Here is a 19,952-nt window from a genome sequence, read left to right as displayed (position 1 = left end):
GTCACAGAAGGCAAAGGCAGGGACTGGGAGAATGCAGAACCGCCCACTGTAGGAGAAGATCAGGTTTGAGAATGTCTAAGGAACCTGAAGGTGCACAAATCCATGGGACCTGATGAGATGCATCCACAGGTCTTGAGAGAACCGGCGGATAAAGTGGCCAGGCCACTTGCCATCATATTTGACAAGTCCTGGCAGTCTGGCGAAGTTCCCGCCGACTGGAAGAGGGGGAACATAACCCCCATTTTTAAGAAGGATAAAAAGGAAGACCCAGGGAACTACAGGCCGGTCAGTCTCACCTCCGTGCCTGGCAAGATCATGGAGCAGACCCTCCTGGAGACTATGCTCAGGCACATGGAAAATAAGGAGGCGATTGGTGACAGCCAACATGGCTTCACCAGGGGCAAATTGTGCCCGACAAACTTGGTGGCCTTCTATGGTGGGCTTACAGCGTCCGTGGATAAGGGAAGGGCAGCTGACGTCATCTACCTGGACTTGCGCAAGGCATTTGACACTGTCCCACAGGACATCCTTGTCTCTCAATTGGAAAGACATGGATTCAATGGATGGACCACACGGTGGATAAGGAATTGGCTGGATGGTCGCACTCAAAGAGTTGTGGTCAACGGCTCAATGTCCAAGTGGAGAACGGTGACGAGTGGCGTTCCTCAGGGGTCGGTACTGGGACCGGCACTGTTCAACATCTTTGTCGGCAACAGGGACAGCGGGATCGAGTGCACCCTCAGCAAGTTTGCCAATGACACCAAGCTGTGTGGTGTGGTCAACCTGCTGGAGGGAAGGGATGCCATCCAGAGGGACCTAGACAGGATGGAGAGGTGGGCCCGTGTGAACTGCATGAAGTTCAACAAGGACAAGTGCAAGGTCCTCCATGTGGGTCGGTGCAATCCCAAGCACAAATACAGGCTGGGCGAGGAATGGATTGAAAGCAGCCCTGAGGAGAAGGACTTGGGGGTATTGATTGATGAGAAGCTCAACATGAGCCAGCAGTGTGCGCTTGCAGCCCAGAAGGCCAACCGTGTCCTGGGCTGCATCAAAAGAGGTGTGACCAGCAGGTCGAGGGAGGTGATCCTGCCCCTCTACTCTGCTCTTGTGAGACCCCACCTGGAGTACTGCATCCAGCTCTGGGGGCCCCAGTACAGGAGAGACATGGAGCTGTTGGAGAGAGTCCAGAGGAGGGCCACAAAGCTGATCAGAGGGATGGAGCACCTCTCCTATGAGGACAGGCTGAGAGAGTTGGGATTGTTCAGCCTGGAGAAAAGGCAGCTCCGGGGAGATCTAATTGCGGCTTACCAGTTTCTGAAGGGGGCCTACAGGAAAGCTGGTGAGGGACTATACATCAGGGAGTGTAGTGACAGGACAAGGGGTAATGGGTTTCAGCTGAAGGAGGGTCGATTTAGATTAGATGTTAGAAAGAAATTCTTTACTGTTAGAGTGGTGAGGCACTGGAACAGGTTGCCCAGAGAGGCTGTGGAGGCCCCATCCCTGGAAGTGTTCAAGGCCAGGTTGGATGGGGCTTTGGGCAACGTGGTCTAGTGGAGGGCGTCCCTGCCGCAGCAGGGGAGTTGGAACTAGATGATCTTTGAGGTCCCTTCCAACCCAAACCATTCTATGATTCTATATGCACTGAAATGTCTTGTGCTGGGCCAGTGAGGGCATTTCCCTTAGATCTTACTATGTTCATTTTTAATACACTAGAACAGGAAGGGTGTAATCCTAATCTTAAGGAAAGTTTTGTAATCAAAATCAGTAGTTCAGACTTAGCCTTAAACGATCAGAAATATTATTCATATTTATGTTGCAAAATTTTACACAAATAAAGAGTTCTAGGACCTAACTCTCCTTCTGACTGTCTACTACATTTATGGAGGTACTTGCCCATTCCAACAAACCAATTTAGTACCAGAAAACTTAAGCTGGTATGCATATGGACTTAAGAGCAGCAATACTATACTTTGACAGACTCTGAAAGGACAGTTTATTTAAATTGGAGGTTGAGCACCAGTAAAGAGCATAGAGCGTACCACATCTGGAAGTGCCCCGCAGAGGAACTCCTACCATAAATACCAAGTTTCAGCCTTCCCTTATCACTGGATATTTTAGAATTCCAAATAGCAGCTATAAACTCTTGGCTATCAACAAATGAGAACAGCATAGAAAACACACAACTTACAGTCAACGTTCCATTTAATGTTTCTTGGAGGGAGTTTAAGGGTTTCATTGATCTTTTCAAGCACTGTCTGTAGCTTCTGTTTCTGAGCAATTTCAGACTGAGTAACTTCAGCAACATTCAGCTTCTCACTTTCAAGTTTCTCTGAAGTGATAATAGATGAAAAAAGAGAAGAAAACCATTGTCAACTCCATGAAGAACACAGACATTCTGTGCACCCAGATGTACATTCAAGAGATATTAGACTTCCTAGTTCTAAAATTGCTTTCCTTCCAGAGCCACCTTCCCCCACACTTCTGAACTCCTAAAGATACAGTTCACATTTTCCCTTTATTTACCCATTGCCAAGGGGAAAGCGAAGTATTAATGAAAGCCACACTACTGGCTAACAAATATTTGCTACAACTCCCTTTAGGGAACACCAGACTCTGATGTAAGGCCCATTACTTCTATTGCTACTGGATAAAGGGTATTCTATATGCAAGTGGCTTGTACAGCAGGCATCAAACCTAGGAAACAGATACCAACTTTAAGAAGATTTGTTTCATCAGTCTCAGCCTCCCAGCTTCTCCCTCAGACTCAAGAGATTTGAAAATTTTACTTGGCCCATTCGCGATAAAAGTGAACTGACACCGTATTCACAGAGGCAGAGGATGTACCCAAGAAATGTTAACAAGTATTTCTGGAGGTATGAAACCAAGTAAAACCTTCAGCAACATGTTTCTGTGAAACCACAGCCCATTTCTGCACTCAAAATTTGCAGTAGATTTTAAAATACTTTATGAATTGGTTTGTTAATAATTAGTACAGATTGCTAGGTGTATACATACACAGCTTAGTGTTTACCATTGAATAGTAAGCAAAGAAAATTTAGCAGTAAAAACTCCCTGATAACATCACCACAAACAAAATGCTTGGTTGCCTATCAATTTACTTCTAAGAAAGAGTATCTTACTAAGCTTGGAAGAGCTGACCTTGTTCTCATCACACCCAACTGAATATCTTCCCAAAGAGAGTGTGCCTATGAGTCCTGCCTAAGAGACTGCTGTCTCCATGGGTTTCTTGTATTTCCACAGAAATCAGTCTGGACATAGCCTCACATCAAGACCAAAGTCTGTAGTTAGCACAGACCTGATCCATAAGGAATTAAGGGTAAAGGAAAAGATTCCACTGAAATCAGTAAGTACTGGATCACTATATGCATATTTAGACTCAGACTGTATCTGATATGCATTTTTTGGGTTTTGAGTGAAGTCACTGGAGGTCTGCCCACGAGAATCAAATTGCTCAGTCTGGAGCATATCCAGTCCATCACAATATATTCAATAGCTTAACCATTCATAGAAGGGCATAGTCTGTGTAGTCTTTATTAGAAGTGCTCACATGAAGTTTCAAGATTCATTTAAGATACTGAAAAGAAATTTACTGGAGACTTTATGAGCTGTAATAACTAAGAAAATGGCTTCCAAGCCAAGAGTTAAAAAAGCACATGCCAGCTCTGCATTAGCAGTTTCTTTTCTCTATCTGTTTCTCAGCTGAAGCTCAGTTTGCAGTCCACTGGGTACCATTACCTTAGTAACATTAAAAGCCAGACATCAAATTAGAAAGAAATTCCAACTTTCCAGAGGAACTTCGCGATGTGAATAAACTATAGTATGGAATCAGCAGAGATTAAAAACATCCACCGTTGTACTGAAAATACCCTTGCCTTCAAGCTTACTTTCCACTTGTAACACGGTTAAGTTTGTACAGCACATATGCAGATAATAAATTTAATTGGAGTGAATATTGTTGCCAAGACAAGAACCCTCCCTCTCTAGCACCCCAGGTAGGCTTTATGCTGTTCTCATCAACTACAGAGCACCACACATCGCACTGTAGCTATAAGGATTGTGCATACAGCCTATTGCTCAAGGGTCTCATAATACAATGCTATTTTTATATCACTTAGTGGCATAAATGTAAGATGATACCAAGGCTCCTAAGTAGGAACAAGTGATCCACTTACTGACAAAGTGCCCCAACGGCATGCACATATATTTTTTCTTACCAAATAATTTCTGCAATACTTGTCCATCATACAGGTCTTCAGCCAAGTCTTTCACAATAATCCTCTCTCCTACCAACACATCATTAATCCAGTCAATTAATACCTATATGGGAAACACAAATTTGGCAGTATTATACACTATTCATTTGCAATTTAAAACACATGTCATCTTGTACAATGATGAAAATATTTAGCAGGAAGAATACCAAAGCTGCAATGGCTCAAAATACAATCAGTCTGAAATGCCATCAGAAGAAAATACGAAGGATTTAGGAAGGACTTTTCTAAGGTGGCTGTGTCAATGCACCACAAGGTCTAGACAAATACCAGACTGATGTAGTGCCTTCTGGAGTGAAATCTGTCCTTTGCTTTCAGTGCTATTTCAACATTTTATTATGAAGCAAAAGGTGTTGAAGTTGATTCTAATGAATCTTCCTGCTAAAGTTCTAACCCCAAGAATCAGAAAGACTATGAGGTAAGTCGGTGTGATCTTAGATTGGTGGTGAGATGGGCCGAAGAATCTGGACTCAGGATTTTAATCCAAATTCTTAAGTCTCTCTTCGTCACATCTCGAGAAAGATACCACAACAAATGACCTGCCCATTTCACTGGGGTGTACGCACCACGTGGTTTTATTTAATTAGTATCTAAACAGTATTTTGACGTGTTCAAATGAAAGAGCCAGGGAGAGCATTAAAAATAGCTTCACTTTCCTGAAAGCGTTTACATGCTTTTCATTACCTTCATTAGTTCTTGTAATTTTGGGTCATTTCTTGAATTTGGATCAACCATTGTTCGGACTTCATTTTCCTCTGGAAGGTTTAAAAGAAAGATATTAAAACTATTACGGGCATGACACTTTATTTTACATCAAGCTTTTATGTTGAGATGTAAAATTGTTGTAAATTACCTAGCATAGTGTCCTCAGGGTCTAGTTCGAATGGAATTGGACTGAGAGGTAAATTAATGGCATTTATTCCTTCTTCCTGTAATTCGGATACTAGGAAAAAAAAAAAAAGAAGAGCGTGGTCAAATTTCAGTTCAATTTTACTTATTATTTCACTCTTGTTAAAAGTAGCATTAATTGTCCTAATTTCTTTATAAGAACATGACTCTCTTAGATAAGCCACTAGGTGTAATTACAGCAATAAAATATAGCTAACAAAAATGGGAGGGCCAGCCAACAAACCTTTACTTGTATGAGTACAGTTTTTTGTACTGGAATCAACACAAATTCCTCAAATCTCTTCCAGGATAAGGCCCATTGTCCTCAAATTTTAAAAGGCTCACTTGCATTATTTCAACACTAATGAATCATTTTAGCTGAGGGAAATGCTTACTGCTTTCAGCTATGTCACCCTTGCTCTGGAGATGCTTCGAGTTCAGCTACTTGAGAAGAGCTGGGTCTGGCTATGTATCCACACAGGAGCTATATATCCACACAGGAGCTGCCAGACTGATAAACTATTTAGGACTGAAGGTGCGGTTGCAGCACACGGCTGTCTTGGTTGCTCAGGTCAGAGACCAGCTACAGCAGACCGTGGGATGCTTCTGGCCTGTGTTCTTGGCCTTTCTTCAGCAGAAACCATGGCAGCAGAACACAGATATAAGATGATGAACCCTCAAAAGTGGGGATTCCTTAGTGTGGATTCCACATATCAGTTGAGAAAGAACGTGGACACGGGAATGGGGAAGTAATCCAAGATCCCATAGTTTGGAGATGCCCACAGTTGTCAGGAAATATGGACAAGTTCTTACTCAGCCAAATCCCCCTAATGCTGCAAAAATCAATGTTCTTGTAATACATGCTCTGAGAGCACAGGAACAGAGAGATCCAGAGAAGTGTAAAAGCAGACCTGCTGCTAGTTCTGTACTGTAGGGGTTCTGTACCTGGTACAGGTCAGAGCAATTTCATTCATTCCTCTGGGTGACTCAAACTTTAATAGTTTGCAAAGACAAAACCCTTCCTTCACTGCCCAAACATACCTCCAGAACAGAAGAGAATAAATACAAACAAGCCAATATACTAATCCTACTGCTATGGAAAAACACATAGCACTGTGCAGGGAGGGTACCCACTTTGGTGATCAGACCAGTTTGTATCCACTTTGTGATCAAGAAATCAGCACAAACCTGAATTACCACACCAGGAAAGAGGCTCGCTGTCTTATGAATGACAAGTAATATTGTTTACAACCACTCACTCTCCAGTGTACAGACCTTCAATAGAACTGGTGGTTAGCACAACTGTTGCAGAGTTTAAACTTAAATAACTTAATTCAACCATCGTACATGTGTCCTAAAGATTCAGGTAGCTGTATACACCTTCTGACATGAACTACAATATATGATTTACGTGCAGATGCAGATTCACTATCTACCATTTCAGATTTACTACCTGAAGCTTTCCTCAGATTATTTTGAAAATTACAGAAACAATTTAGGTTTGGATAAAACAGAAAAGTAGAACATGACAGTAGAGATCTTGTGTTTTGTTCCTGGCCCCGTGACTGCCTCCATAAGTTAGCTTTTGAAAAAGAGTTATACCTCTCTGCCTTAACTTCCTGTATGCAATAAGCACAGCTAAGTTTCACATGAACACTGTGATAATTAGTCTGTTGGTGTGATAACAGTACTTAATACTTTTCAAATGTTTTCTACACTTTGTGAAATGTTTTGTGCTTTGCCAGATGAAACGCCTGTGCACATTTCAAGTCTGTATACCTGTATTCAGGCATCTGTGTAAGGTTCATAGCTATAATGGCTGTCAGAATTCTTAGTACTTTTAATTGTATAAAAATAACTTTGAAAAATCCACTACCTTCAATAATGAAACACTAACTTCACTCCATACACTCACCCTGCTTGTGTATCTGTAAAATACAAATACTGAGCAGCTCTAAAGAGTCATAAAATAATGTTGACAATAATAGTTCCCTGGATTGCTGTATATCCTCTAAAACTGATAGCTGAGAGCAATGGACCAAATTAATCCCTCATGTAACTTCACTGAGTTCTGAGGAGTTATAACAAGGATGAATTTGGTCTAGCATGTACAATCTCAGGAACTGTTTACACTTAATGGCAATTTTTTGAACTGTTAGCACTCCTTAGAGAAAATTATTGTTGGTTTTATTAACCTCTTTGATTTTTTTTTCTTTTTTTCCCATTTTGGTTCAAAATGGTTATGGGCATAAAAATGTCATTGGATAGAAAACTTCCATGTGGAGGTCCTTCCGTTCTGAAATGTTTAGTTCATGGAGGACTTCCACACAAAGATTCCTAGGCAGAAAACATTTTTTTCACATCAATCTCAAGAGGGAGCATAGTAAATAAAATCTGTTCAAGCCAACTGGCTCCACTGAGCTTTCCACTCTGCACTGAGCAGAGCTGGATGCTCTGCTTGGGCAAGACACACTGGTGGAAGCAGTCAGCTCATTTTCCTAGTGAAGGACAGTGGGGAAAGCTTTTGGCTTCCCTCTCCAGGGAGTGACCCACTGGCAGAACTTGCTGACACTTCTGCAGGGAGACTGAGTCGACCTTTCAAGGCTGAATGTTTTGTATGGCATTCTTTACAAGGCCCACTGAACCTCCCTATATATGTCCTCCAATATGCACAACTATTACATTCTACATGGCCTTCATCATAGAATGGTTAGGGTTGGAGCGAGTCCGGAGGAGGGCCACGAAGCTGATCAGAGGGCTGGAGCACCTCTCCTATGAGGACAGGCTGAGAGAGTTGGGGTTGTTCAGCCTAGAGAAAAGGCAGCTCCGGGGAGATCTAATTGCGGCTTACCAGTTTCTGAAGGGGGCCTACAGGAAAGCTGGTGAGGGACTATACATCAGGGAGTGTAGTGACAGGACAAGGGGTAATGGGTTTCAGCTGAAGGAGGGTCGATTTAGATTAGATGTTAGAAAGAAATTCTTTACTGTTAGAGTGGTGAGGCACTGGAACAGGTTGCTGAGAGAGGTTGTGGAGGCCCCATCCCTGGAAGTGTTCAAGGCCAGGTTGGATGGGGCTTTGGGCAACGTGGTCTAGTGGAGGGTGTCCCTGCCCGCAGCAGGGGGGTTGGAACTAGATGATCTTTGAGGTCCCTTCATGTTATCAGACTTTCTGAAAATAAGAGAAAACAAACAAAAACCCACCATATCTTTGCATGGAAAGGGAACATCAAATACAAATAAAATAAATATATATGAGAAACTAATACATTGATCTGTTCTAAAATGCATTGCATTTATTAGCAAGGGATAAGTTCTGCTTTGATGTATGCAGGTATACACACACAAGCAGTGGTCTTGTTCCCCCAGGCAGATCACCTGAATTGTACACATTTCTCACACCTGCAGAGCCTAACCAACACACCTCCGGATGATCCAAAGATCCCAGATGGATCCAGTTTGCCCGAGAGGACAGCTCCTCCTCAGCCACTGCATTCTGTAGTGCACAACCCAAGGTTGGTATTAGTCCCGTAATAAAAGACTTCTCCTGCCCTCCTGTCCCCTATAGGCAGAAAAACATGATGGAGAAACTCTAAGCCTGATAGCATCTTTTTTAATTTCTTTCCCAGTACTGAAGAGAACAGATTTAACTACAGATAATACTATTAAAAGCAGCAGGTAAGAACACATGCATTATATCAAGTTGTATGCAAAGGGAGAGAAAATGTATTATGTAGTTTAGCCTCACTTTCTAAGAATTTCCATCAAAAAAGTTCCATGACAAACCACTATTCTACACTTAGGTGTTCATAGAGGAACGACAAAAATGTGACTGAGGTTTGCATACCACAGTTGCAGCAAAGGAAACCATTTTTCAGCTGCTTTTCATTAATTTCTTTCAATTAATTTTCATGAAAATTACTTTGGCAATTTAGTATTTTAATAAAAACAAAGCACACAGGTTTGGGACAATTTTTGCAACAGCTGAAATAAAAATAACATCATCTAATTTCTTGAAATACTTTGAAGTATCAGTAAGACCTCCATGCAGAGTCTTACAGTGTAAAGATCCAGGAAGGGAGGAGGGGACATAGCTGCAGCACTTCACCTATACCACACCAGTTGCCAGGGGCCCGACCAGTCTGCTGGGACCTGTGGCAGTTCCTCTGAAGGACGATATCCACAGAATTGTCTGCCTGACACTGGGCATGCTTGGCCACTAGACAACCCCAGCAATTGGAGTTTAAAGCAATTTTCTGTTCTCACCCTCTGCTGTGGCCCAGACATAGCCCAGTGCGTTGGCTACCATGGGGCTTGTTCTCATCATGCTTATATTGGCATGATTAGGGACTTTATCCTTTTGGACGTCAGAGGGAAATCCAGTCCTTCATGGTTTTTTTTTTTTCACAGTCACCACACTGAGTGAAACTGGGGGCTGAATGCACTTTTAAAGCAAGACCCTTAAAAGCAACAGTTACACATGGCCCAGACAAATCTCTGTGGATTGGCAATGTGAGAGTTCCAGTTTTAATTCTGGATAAGGGATGGACGCTTCTGCTCAGACTTCTGATTCAGCTCCACATGCCAAATTTGTTGTGATGTAATCAAGTGCAACTCCACTGCTATCAGCTGTCAACAGACTTCCTCCTATCATGCCAGCACCAAATTTGGCCCCAGAACTGGGGAGCCCACAAGCTTGTATCAACAGTAACTACAGCAGCTATTTTAAGCTGGATAGAGTTCTTACTGTTTTAGATGCTCTACGATTACAAGGTCATAAACCTATGCTATCAAATCCACACGGGTGCTCTGAGCCAGACTTTGCCCTTTGATGCATGCATCCAACTGCCATTGAAACCACTGGACGCCGAGCAGATCTGAAAGTGGAATACTGCCCATACGGTTTAAATTGGCTTAATTCTGCTAGTACATGCAGCTTGTTGCTCCACATTGTATTTATTAGACAGTTTCATTTGGGTTTTTTACTTGTTTATTTTGTGTGCTGAAGGCTTTTTGCTGCCCCGTTTAGTATTCAGGGTTTAATGTTATTCTGATTTGAATAAAACACATCATATTATTTAACTGAGCTCAGAAATGCCACATCACCCAATGCACTCTCTGTGGTTTAGACGTATTTTAGCATATCTATTCAAAGAATCATAAATTAAATACAGCAAGATGTAGTGTTAAATGGTCTCTCCTCTGAGTGCTACAGTCATGTCTTTCCATGTAATTGATTCTGTACTTACAAAGCTAAAACTACTCAAGTCCTACAACACTAACGGATCATTTCTGAAAGTTTGTGATTAACTAGAACCGAACTCTAATGTTGAAGGAGCATAGTGACACAATGCTTCTAACCTCAATCTTTCAAAATCAGAAATTTAAATATATGCACATATACCTACATAAATACATACATCCACACTTCTGCAGTTCTTTAACTGCCTGTCTGCCTTGAACGTAAGGGTTTTCTATTCAAGGTCTTCTCTGCCATTTTTAAGGTTGGAAATACTTTGTTTTGGTTTCATGGAAGCTGAGATTTGTTGACATTCATATGACTCCAGGAGCTTAAGATTTCTATAAAAAGTCAAAGGACAAACTACCTGATATTATAAACTACTATGGTAGACAGTAGCTTTATGTGCCGTGTCTCTATCTTAAGCTACTTTTTCCTGGAACAAGCACAACTTGGAAGGCTAGCTGAGGACATCACATTGCCAGAGTAACACTGGATATTTGTATATACACCCACATTCAAACATGCATGCATATGCTACATATGTTTACATATGTAGCCAGAAATTACAGCCAGTTTAAAAAACTCCTGATTTTCAATGTCTTTCCTGCTCTTGTACAGAGATATCCACTCAATTTAGTTCAGCCAAATTTAGATGAATTGGTTTTGATTTCATATTCTCTTTACTGGGTGCAAATTTCTGATAAATGCTCATGACCTTGACGCCTTGCTTTTGTAACCACTTGTGCACAAGAGCAGCTTTACTTCTACTGACTCGATAGTCTGCAATGCAGACTTGAGTGTAAATGACTGTAACTGCACAGATTTCAGTGGATTTATGCTGAGTTATATCTACTCACTGTCTCAGTGTGATTCCTATTCTCCCTCACACACTCCAGTTTTATACCCTGATATAATTCCAGTGGAGTAATTCTGAATTTGTAGTGGCAAATGTGAGAAGAGATCTAAATTACCTAAGATGGTCAGAGAATGAGAGAAAAAACAGCAAAAGCATTTTCAAAAAGTCCTAGTTTAAGCTTTTACAGAATGATACTACTTAGTCAAGCAAACTTATGCAATTGCTTTCGGGGCCATCCATCCAAAATGTTTTCTAATGCTTGTGTGTGTGCATCTTATAAGTCCACAAAGGGAAAAGAAAATATTAATCTAAAATGGTACTAATTTTCTTGAATACATAATTCATCCAATATGGATTTTGGCAGCTCAGCTTTAACTCCGAAACAAAAGAAATCCACACAAAAGACAATAAATCTGCATTACACATGGTACTAAAATGATCCAATGGATTTATAGATGTTTACAAGTTTGCAGAGTGTGACACAGCGTCCACCAGAAATTTGATATTCACAGCACAAAACATCATAAACATATGTCTGCAACTACAAAGGGGCCTTTTTATGTGGGGATCATTGTTACAATTGTCTTCAGAACATAAACCTTAAGTTGTAAATGCTACTCCCCATTTATTCTCCAAGACATAACAAATGAGGAAAGAAAAGCAGAGATATGTTTGTAATTGAAAATGTTTCTCAGGAAATGATCTGTACAGGAACATCATTCTCATTCCATTAACTGCTGACTCCAAGCCAACCATTTGTAAAAGCAAATAAATATGCAAACTGGCTGACAACAATGTGCCTGCCTTTAATGTTACTGCATTAGTACCCAGTTTCCAAAAAAGATTCTATTTTCTTTTCTCATTTCTCCATTAAACCAAACATGGCATACACACAAAAGAATGGGAGAAATGCTGTTCACAAAAAAGAATGGGAGAAATGCTATAATTTAATTTTCATATATGCAATGGAAATTAAATGCGTATTGCCTTGAACTTTCTTGAAAGTCCAAAGCTTCTCCAAAGTATCTCAGTGACTAGTTCGCTGTTCCTTTCTTTTTTGCAATTAGGAGGGGAAAAACCCTCCATAGATTGATAGATGTCCGGTCTGGAGTAGGTAAAAAACACCACCAAAACAGGGAGCAAACTCAATCCTTTTAAAGAGTACACGTGATTTTCTTCACCATGTCACAAGCAGCTCCATTAAGCCTTACACGCTTTCACATTTAATTTGCGATGAAGGTCCTTTCTCAGAATTTTCCTGTAGTTTCTAAGAGGTAACAAGTGGTACAGTGTCAAGCTAATACAGATGCCAGTCATTCCATTCATTCCTTCAACACATCTTTTAAAATACATAAGCAGTACTTGCAGATGTTTTGAAAAGCCTGCCACCCTATAGGAGTGTTTAAAATATCACTGAAAAAAACCAACAAGACAGCGTTGGGAACAAATGCAGACAGGAGTTCAAATGACACTGCTTTTTTTTCCCCACTGAAGAGCAAACCATGCATATGAGAAATGCTGTGAATATTCCAAGTCCGTATCAAAATGAGCTGTGCCGAACCTGATCACAGTCTGAAAACTCCTCAAACAGTCTCAGATACCTTTTGCACAAAGACCCTACCAATGTACCTGCAGGTTGTTAGCTGATCTGCACATGGTATCCCTAAATACAAAATTTTTTATTGAAACAAATACTTTTACAGCTAAGAATTCTGATTTATTGAGGTATGTATTGAGATATCTCAGAACTACATGGGGTGTTTGGGGCTATATGGAGACAGAAGGGAGAGCATTTGTATCCTCCTCACCAATATTTTGGTATGTCTCGAGTTATCTGTACGTCTCGAGTAATCTGCAGGTAGCAACATCCAGAATAAAGTCAGACAGACCTATTGGTGTAGTCCTAACCATGGTTCATCCTACATTCTCACAAGCTTGCTGCAACAGTTTTTTTCCAAATACTGTGGAGAAGCTGATTTTATAGGACTGACTTGCCTCGTTCTCTGAATCACCAACCAGCTAATAGTAGCTATTCCAACATCAACAAGAGGCGCTCAAGCAGAAAAGACAAAACCAAAGATCTGTTCCAAGAAGTCTTTCCCAGCTCAACAAGTTCTAGCTATTCCTAAGGGAAAACCCAAAAATAGTTCTTAGGAATGCGAGGGCACACTAGTAGCAAGCTGAGGATTTCCTGAATTTCTTGCTCTTTTCTTCTTGTGTATATAAGCGTTATATATATATGAGAAAAAAATTGTCAGATCCATTGCATCTGAACAATCTAGATGACTACTTCTTCTTGGAAGAATTAGAAAAATTACTACATTTACTGGAAAGTTATAGTTCCTTTTCAAGGACTGTGAATTGGTTTATTTATCACACATGGCCACTATTTTCATACTGTAGTTCCTAGAGCTACTTGTATTTTAATATAAACATCTGGTCATCTTCAAGGAATGACTTTGTGACAAAGGATCAAAAGATTTTTACTAAGTGGCCAAGTATTTCTACATCCCAGAAGGAAAAAACAAAAACAAAACCACCTTAATATCCTTCTGAGAGCTTCTCATGCTCCAAGAGCTTTGGTATCAAAGTCAACCAAGATAAAGTTTGAAGGTGACACCAAGGCTGGACAAGTAGCAAACATAAGTAAGATGGGTTAAGAGTGGCCCAGAGAAATTAATAATAATAGATACAAAAATGCAGATGTATTACTTATTTGCATAACCGGTAGCTTGTAGTCCATGCTTTGGTACCTTCTGCATCAATCCTGAGCATCTAACTGTAGTTCTCAGTTTCAGCACAACAAATGAGAATTGACCTGCAACATCTACTTCTTTTTTTCCACTCCATTTTAAAGATTTTCAATTTCTCGCTATGTTTAATATTTGTGCCTAACACAGAGATTGTTTCTAAAAGTCTCTGCAGCGTGTCCTAGGGAACTGAAGTTTCTTGTCAAGGACAGAATCAGGATTTAATTTGGGAACTGGGATCCAAAGACAGGCCTTCGACATGGAAAAACTAGGCTGTGGCTTTGGCTGAGTGAACAGAAACCCAGCTACATTCTTAAAGAAAATGGGCTGGATTTGGTGAAGGGCAGAAAAATGAAACCTTAGAATGGCAGAAATATATCTTCTAGTATACTGAAGAATAAACTATCCTTTGGGGTTCTCTTGACCAATGTGGAGGTTAGGGTGTTTAACAGCAGAAAAACTTCAGCCTTGGACTGTTACAGAAAGGACTACAGACAAGGTAAACTTGTTTCCCCATCCTTATTTCATATAAGTGTACATCATCAAGATGAACATCTGATGTGTAAAAAAACCTCCTGTTCTTACCCAGCCGTACAGCATGAAGGGTCATTTCAGGGACGGAGAGGAACATATTAGGGCTGTGGCAATCTCTGACTAGAGGGAGGACTTTGGTCAGCTGGCATAAATCACAGTGTGGTGTGATCAATAGTATGGCTGTGGTATTCTCCTAAAACACATTTACACAAAAGTGTAAGATGATGATGCAAGACAGGACTTTGGTAGCACAAACTGGAAACTATGTTTGCCTTAGGAAAGCAGAGCTAGTTCTCAATTTGCACAGGAAATAAATCAACACTTTCCAGCCTAGGTTCTCAAATCCCTTAATCAAAATTAATTACTTTAACATCCCACCACAGAAGAAAATAGCATTATCCCCATTCTGCAGCATAGAAAGTCACACACTTCTAGATTAAAGATACATTTACATGTTTCCTTTCCGGAGACACAAATTGCACTTGTAAAATGGAAGTTAGGCACTTAAAAATACAGCCTTAAAAACCTGTTTGTAATGTCACATGTGGCCTGACATAGAATGGACAGAAATACCCATACCTCTTGTTTCCCAAACCCGTACCATAGCAAAGAGAACACCCTTCTTTTCACATAATCGGTAGTAATGATTTTCATCCAGCCCTGTGCCCTGTCTATCAAGGGCACTGCCTGGTACCCTCGTCTGCATTCCTGATCTTGCTCATTTCCTTATAAAACTCAAACAGCTGCTCCAATGCCCCGTCTCAAAAAAATGACCTTACTAAACTGTTCATCTGATTATGGTGTTCACATGTTTCTTATGAGGAAACAGGCTTCAAGCAATGTAAGCACCAGCACTCCAAGGGTAAACCCACAGCTCTGAACTGCACGTGCATTGCAACCATCTTTTCCAAGAGGTCTCAAACAAGCTCTAAGTTGGGAGCAGCACTTGGTACCACTGTCAGACAAGGGAAGCACCTCTGTGCAAACTCCTACCTGTTAAATGCATTTCAGGGGTTCTTGTCATTACCAATGTATCAATTTCAGTGCACAAAACATTCATACCAATAGTAGCTGTGACTGTATTTCCTACTTCGCAGGTGAACGCACCAAAAATTGCAATTCAAGCATCCAAATAAATAACCTTACATGGGTTTTACTTCATAGCACTAACATATTCAGAGTTTCCCAGAAATAATCTGAAGCCTTCAGCTGTCGATGTCATAAATGAGTTTACGTTAATATTCCTATTAGAAAGTGTTTAGTAAGACAAAATTTTCATTTTAATAAGCACGAATATTAAAACTTACCTACTGCATGATACATAGCCCATTTCAAAAATTGCTACCTCAAGCATGCTTTTGACTACATATGACAATTCTCCCTGAGTGGAAATTCAGCTGATAAAAATCACTATTTTCACACTAGATCCAGTACTACTTAAGGACTGAATTTGTACCAAACTGAAGTTAATAGAAACACATACTAATATGAAATATCACTACGATGAAAGAGTTAATTCTATCTTACTCATAGTGCAGAAATATTTTCATGGAATAACATTCAGAATTAACAAACTACTGTATTTTCTTTCTCTTTCACACAGGAAAAACGAAGTCTGACAAGGGCAAGAAGAAAATAAACTCCTATTCTTACCTTCAAAATATTACAAAACAAAAATAACTACCATTGCAAAAATATAAGGTCAGAAAACAATACTTCTAAAGTATCACAGAAATGAAGATGAAAAATAACTGAATGAGTCGATCTAGTCTCCTACCTTTAGGGCAAAATGCTCCGCAGCCCATCATAGGGTCGCTGGGCCACCCTCATAGTGCATCGCAGGGAGAACTGCAATCTTCAAGGTGTTTGAAGCCCCTTGCTTTGCAGGCCCCTTTGCTGCTGCTCTTCAGAGAAGCTGTATTAGCTTTAGAGCCTGTTTTCCAACAGAGTGGTCCAGGCACATCACAACTCTCAGCTCAGAGCATCGCTTCAGAACAAGTGACTGACTGCCTATATAATTTAATATGATGCCACATGAGACTCGTAGACCATCTGCAAAATAAACTAAATCTGCTTTTTGCAGCTTGGTAAATTGCATTCTGAATGCTGGGATGCAGTTTTGACCGTGTGTTTTTCATATCAGCCATATAATACTGAATAAAATGCTCAAACAGCAAGTGTAAAGCACATGTTTTTACCAGTTGCAGCCTGTTTCTGCTGTAGGTAACTTGTACCTTTTCCCCTTACAACCGAATAAAGTCACAATTCCCCTCAAAGCACAGGAAAGGTCTAGGTACAGACACAGGAATATTGGAAGTGAAATTTCCTTTTTTTTTTTTTTTTTTTTTTTAAAAACAAAGGCTGGTCAACAAGAGCTACAGAATCCTTGAATCCTGTTGCCAGAATTGAAATGGACATGTGATATTATCAAATTCATCTCCTGCTCACATACTTCCCTATTGAAATAATTAGCAAAACTCACATGGAAGGAGGATTAAGCTCTAAAACAGGCAAAAGCATATAAAAAGCTAAAAAGCAGAGGAAAGGAGAGGTATGAGCCACCAAAAGAATAATAAACTACTGGTAAGAAATGAACTCGTTTTATGGGCTATGGGTACTTCCAAAGAGGGACAGTAATGAAAAGATAATATAAAGCAATTACTTGGGCTAAAAATCAAATTGCTACGAAGTTTTCTACAGACTAGAACTTTTCAGAAGCTGTAAAACGTTTAAGTGTCTGTTTTAACTTGGAGCAGGATGAAGGAAGTGACACATCCCTGGCTCATTTCTAAGTCATGGAAAGTGGTTACCTTTCTAGTTTCCAATTGAACTTAATTTAAAATACCAGTGCCAAAAGGCAAGTACAGAGAACTGAGAGGTATTTATCGTTTAGGGTTATTCAGCTGTGATACACAACATTCCTCCCCTAGGTTTCATATCAGATGTGATTCCTTGCAGAAAAAGACATGGAGCTCTCATCACTGTTCTGAAAACACATTCTTCGCCAGTTCTAAGGAGTCTCTGATACATATCAGTCTGCAGTTACTGGGTCACTCCTAAAAGCAGCTTTTCCCTGCCAACAGTCCTATTTCATGCTGTACTCACAAGTAGTAATGGGGCTCCTCATTCTGACTCCTGGAGTCCCATTGCTTTCTGGCACTGGGAAACTGGATTGCTGAACTGCTGAATAACAGCATTCAATTACAGGACAATACTGAGCTGGCAGTTCTTTACCAAACTTTCCTTAATTTCTCAATAGAACCGTAAGTGTCCCAGATACTTTATTATGGCAATCCCATTTGGGAGGTAGGTACAGCTAAAGGAAAACCACACTCCACTTGAAACATCATGGAGGATGCTGAAGATGATTATATGTTGAGAAAATTCACAAAGTCTGAAGCCACAGCAACCTGCATCATCAATTCAACCTATTTATAAAGTGGCACTTTTCTGCATGCACAAAAATAGCTATTTTACAAAAACAGTAAATTAAAGGGGTTTTTTTACGATGAGTTTTTGTACCTACAGTAGGAGCCAAAAAATCATGTCCAGGTAATCTGTTTTAATAGATGTAGTTACAATAGAATAAGAAAGCTGTAAATTAGCTAAAGCAGAGCTGCTTTCTTAAAGGGCGTAATGTGGCAAGGAGTTGACAATAGCAAGTCTGAAGTGCATAGCTTGGGGACTGAGTAGAATAATTTCTAATCATACTCTCTCTGTATTCCATTTTCACCTGCCACAAACATAAATTCAAGTGGGACTTAATTTCTAATTCCTGTAACCTAACAACAACAACACAACCATCATTCGAAAAGCCTGTGCATGTCCTCCTTCCCTTAGCAGAGATCACTGCAGGGAAAAACAGCACATTTGTAAGATGCTTTGGGCCTAGACTTCCCCAAACTGTTCCTAAGGGTTCACTTTCAACCCTGCAATTTTCAGCTTTGTAAAAACAAAAGTATAGCCAGGGAGGACTAAAGTCTTTTTCAAGCGGTTTTGGCCATTAATACAGGAAACAATTCAAAGGCAACATGACACTGATAGCTTAATTTGTGAAAATGGATAAATACCGTATCTGCCACATAGCACATTAACCCATGTAACAAATAAATATAGAAATAGCACTGCAATACTTGGTTAAAAGGTTTCAGTTCACAGAGGAGGAAATTTAATTAAAGCATGTAATGTCAATTACTGTCATTTGTAATTTTATTTTGCCTCTCTAGAAACAATACAGATGCAGGATTCTAAAGTTACCTGCATGTTTGATGCAAATGGGATAAAATTATCTAGGTACTGAGAAAATCCAGATAGTAGTAGGAAAAAAAAAATGCATTTTTACCTAACCTCATTCATGGATCTTCTTCAAAGTGTTGATTACATGAGTACTGACATACCTCCAATTTAAACATATAAGCCAACAACCCAGATCTGAAACAAGACTTTTATGTTTAAAAAATTGTGTTAAGTCATCAGAAAGGTTGGGAGGGGAGCAACAGCCTAATTCTCAGCTACTGCAAATGGGCACAGCCTTACTAAAGCCAACAGATGAGCATTGATTGATATCAGAAGAGAATTCGGCTTACTGTTTATACTGATTGATTTCAACTGGAAAATTACAAGACCAGGTCCTTAATGCTTCTGTCTCCTTTGCTCTGGTCTGCGTAAAAGTGACAGAGACCCAGGAGCCACGTAGAAGACTCCAAGTATCTCAGCATCACAGTAATAAACATTGCCAAATCTCATCAGTCCTTCCTCTCTTTTGCCATATGCAATGCACTGAAGTATCAGCATCCATTTCTGCTTTTACACAAACTGCTTTTCAGCAGTAGAGCTCAGTGCTGCACAGAGCATCCTACCCATATTGTATGCTGTTGAAGTCAGGAAATAATACCAGAAGTTGATGAATTAAACTTACTGCCAGTGAAATACATGTCAGATATATTTCTACCTTGCAAACTATCAGCTGAGCTACCACTAGAATCAGCAGGAGAAAATCTGCTGTAAAGACCTCCGAGCCATTTTCCTTTAAGTACCACCACTTCTAAATATGGCAAGCATCCTGCATTTGAAAAATCATACTTTCTTCAATAATGTAATGCTACAGTAAAATGGTGATTAGAATTATAGGAAAGAGCTAACAAAAGAAAGACAAAACCAATCAGATGCTTTCTTAGGTCTCTAAATGATACACATAAATCGTGCCTATCAGGTTCCCCCAGGCTATTTCAGGAGTATGCAGAACACGAAATGATGCAGATTCATTACAAAAAGTCTCAATCTAATCTACTTGAATTTAAAATGCCAGGAATCACGTAAATGGAAGATGAGAAGACAGAACTCATATGTTATACATAAGCAGAAACAAGAGTCCTACAAACTGGGAGTCACAT

The 19,952-nt window shown here is 40.1% G+C and overlaps 1 protein-coding gene across 3 annotated transcripts in view; it reads right to left on the bottom strand.

The window, feature by feature from the left end:
• The window catches only part of PARVA (parvin alpha), a 71,195-nt gene that overhangs the window by 22,387 nt on the left and 28,856 nt on the right, over window positions 1–19,952 (bottom strand). The window contains exons 1-6 of one of the 3 annotated variants that reach the window (XM_075755203.1): window positions 14,611–14,640; window positions 8,580–8,739; window positions 5,146–5,235; window positions 4,977–5,047; window positions 4,236–4,338; window positions 2,189–2,329 (exon numbers count right to left, since the gene is read on the bottom strand). In XM_075755203.1, the coding sequence (XP_075611318.1) occupies window positions 2,189–2,329; window positions 4,236–4,338; window positions 4,977–5,047; window positions 5,146–5,235; window positions 8,580–8,739; window positions 14,611–14,625 (580 nt within the window). In that variant the 5' untranslated portion in view covers window positions 14,626–14,640. Of the gene's footprint in view, window positions 1–2,188; window positions 2,330–4,235; window positions 4,339–4,976; window positions 5,048–5,145; window positions 5,236–8,579; window positions 8,740–14,610; window positions 14,641–16,336; window positions 16,383–19,952 lie in introns of those variants that run through there. The other 2 variants (XM_075755205.1, XM_075755204.1) reach the window with 2 other exon arrangements.

This window comes from Balearica regulorum, chromosome 5, assembly GCF_011004875.1.
Source record: "Balearica regulorum gibbericeps isolate bBalReg1 chromosome 5, bBalReg1.pri, whole genome shotgun sequence".
NCBI classification, from domain to species: domain Eukaryota; kingdom Metazoa; phylum Chordata; class Aves; order Gruiformes; family Gruidae; genus Balearica; species Balearica regulorum.
The sequence above is the reverse complement of the archived record's forward strand: the minus strand, read 5'-3'. Positions and strand labels throughout refer to the sequence as shown.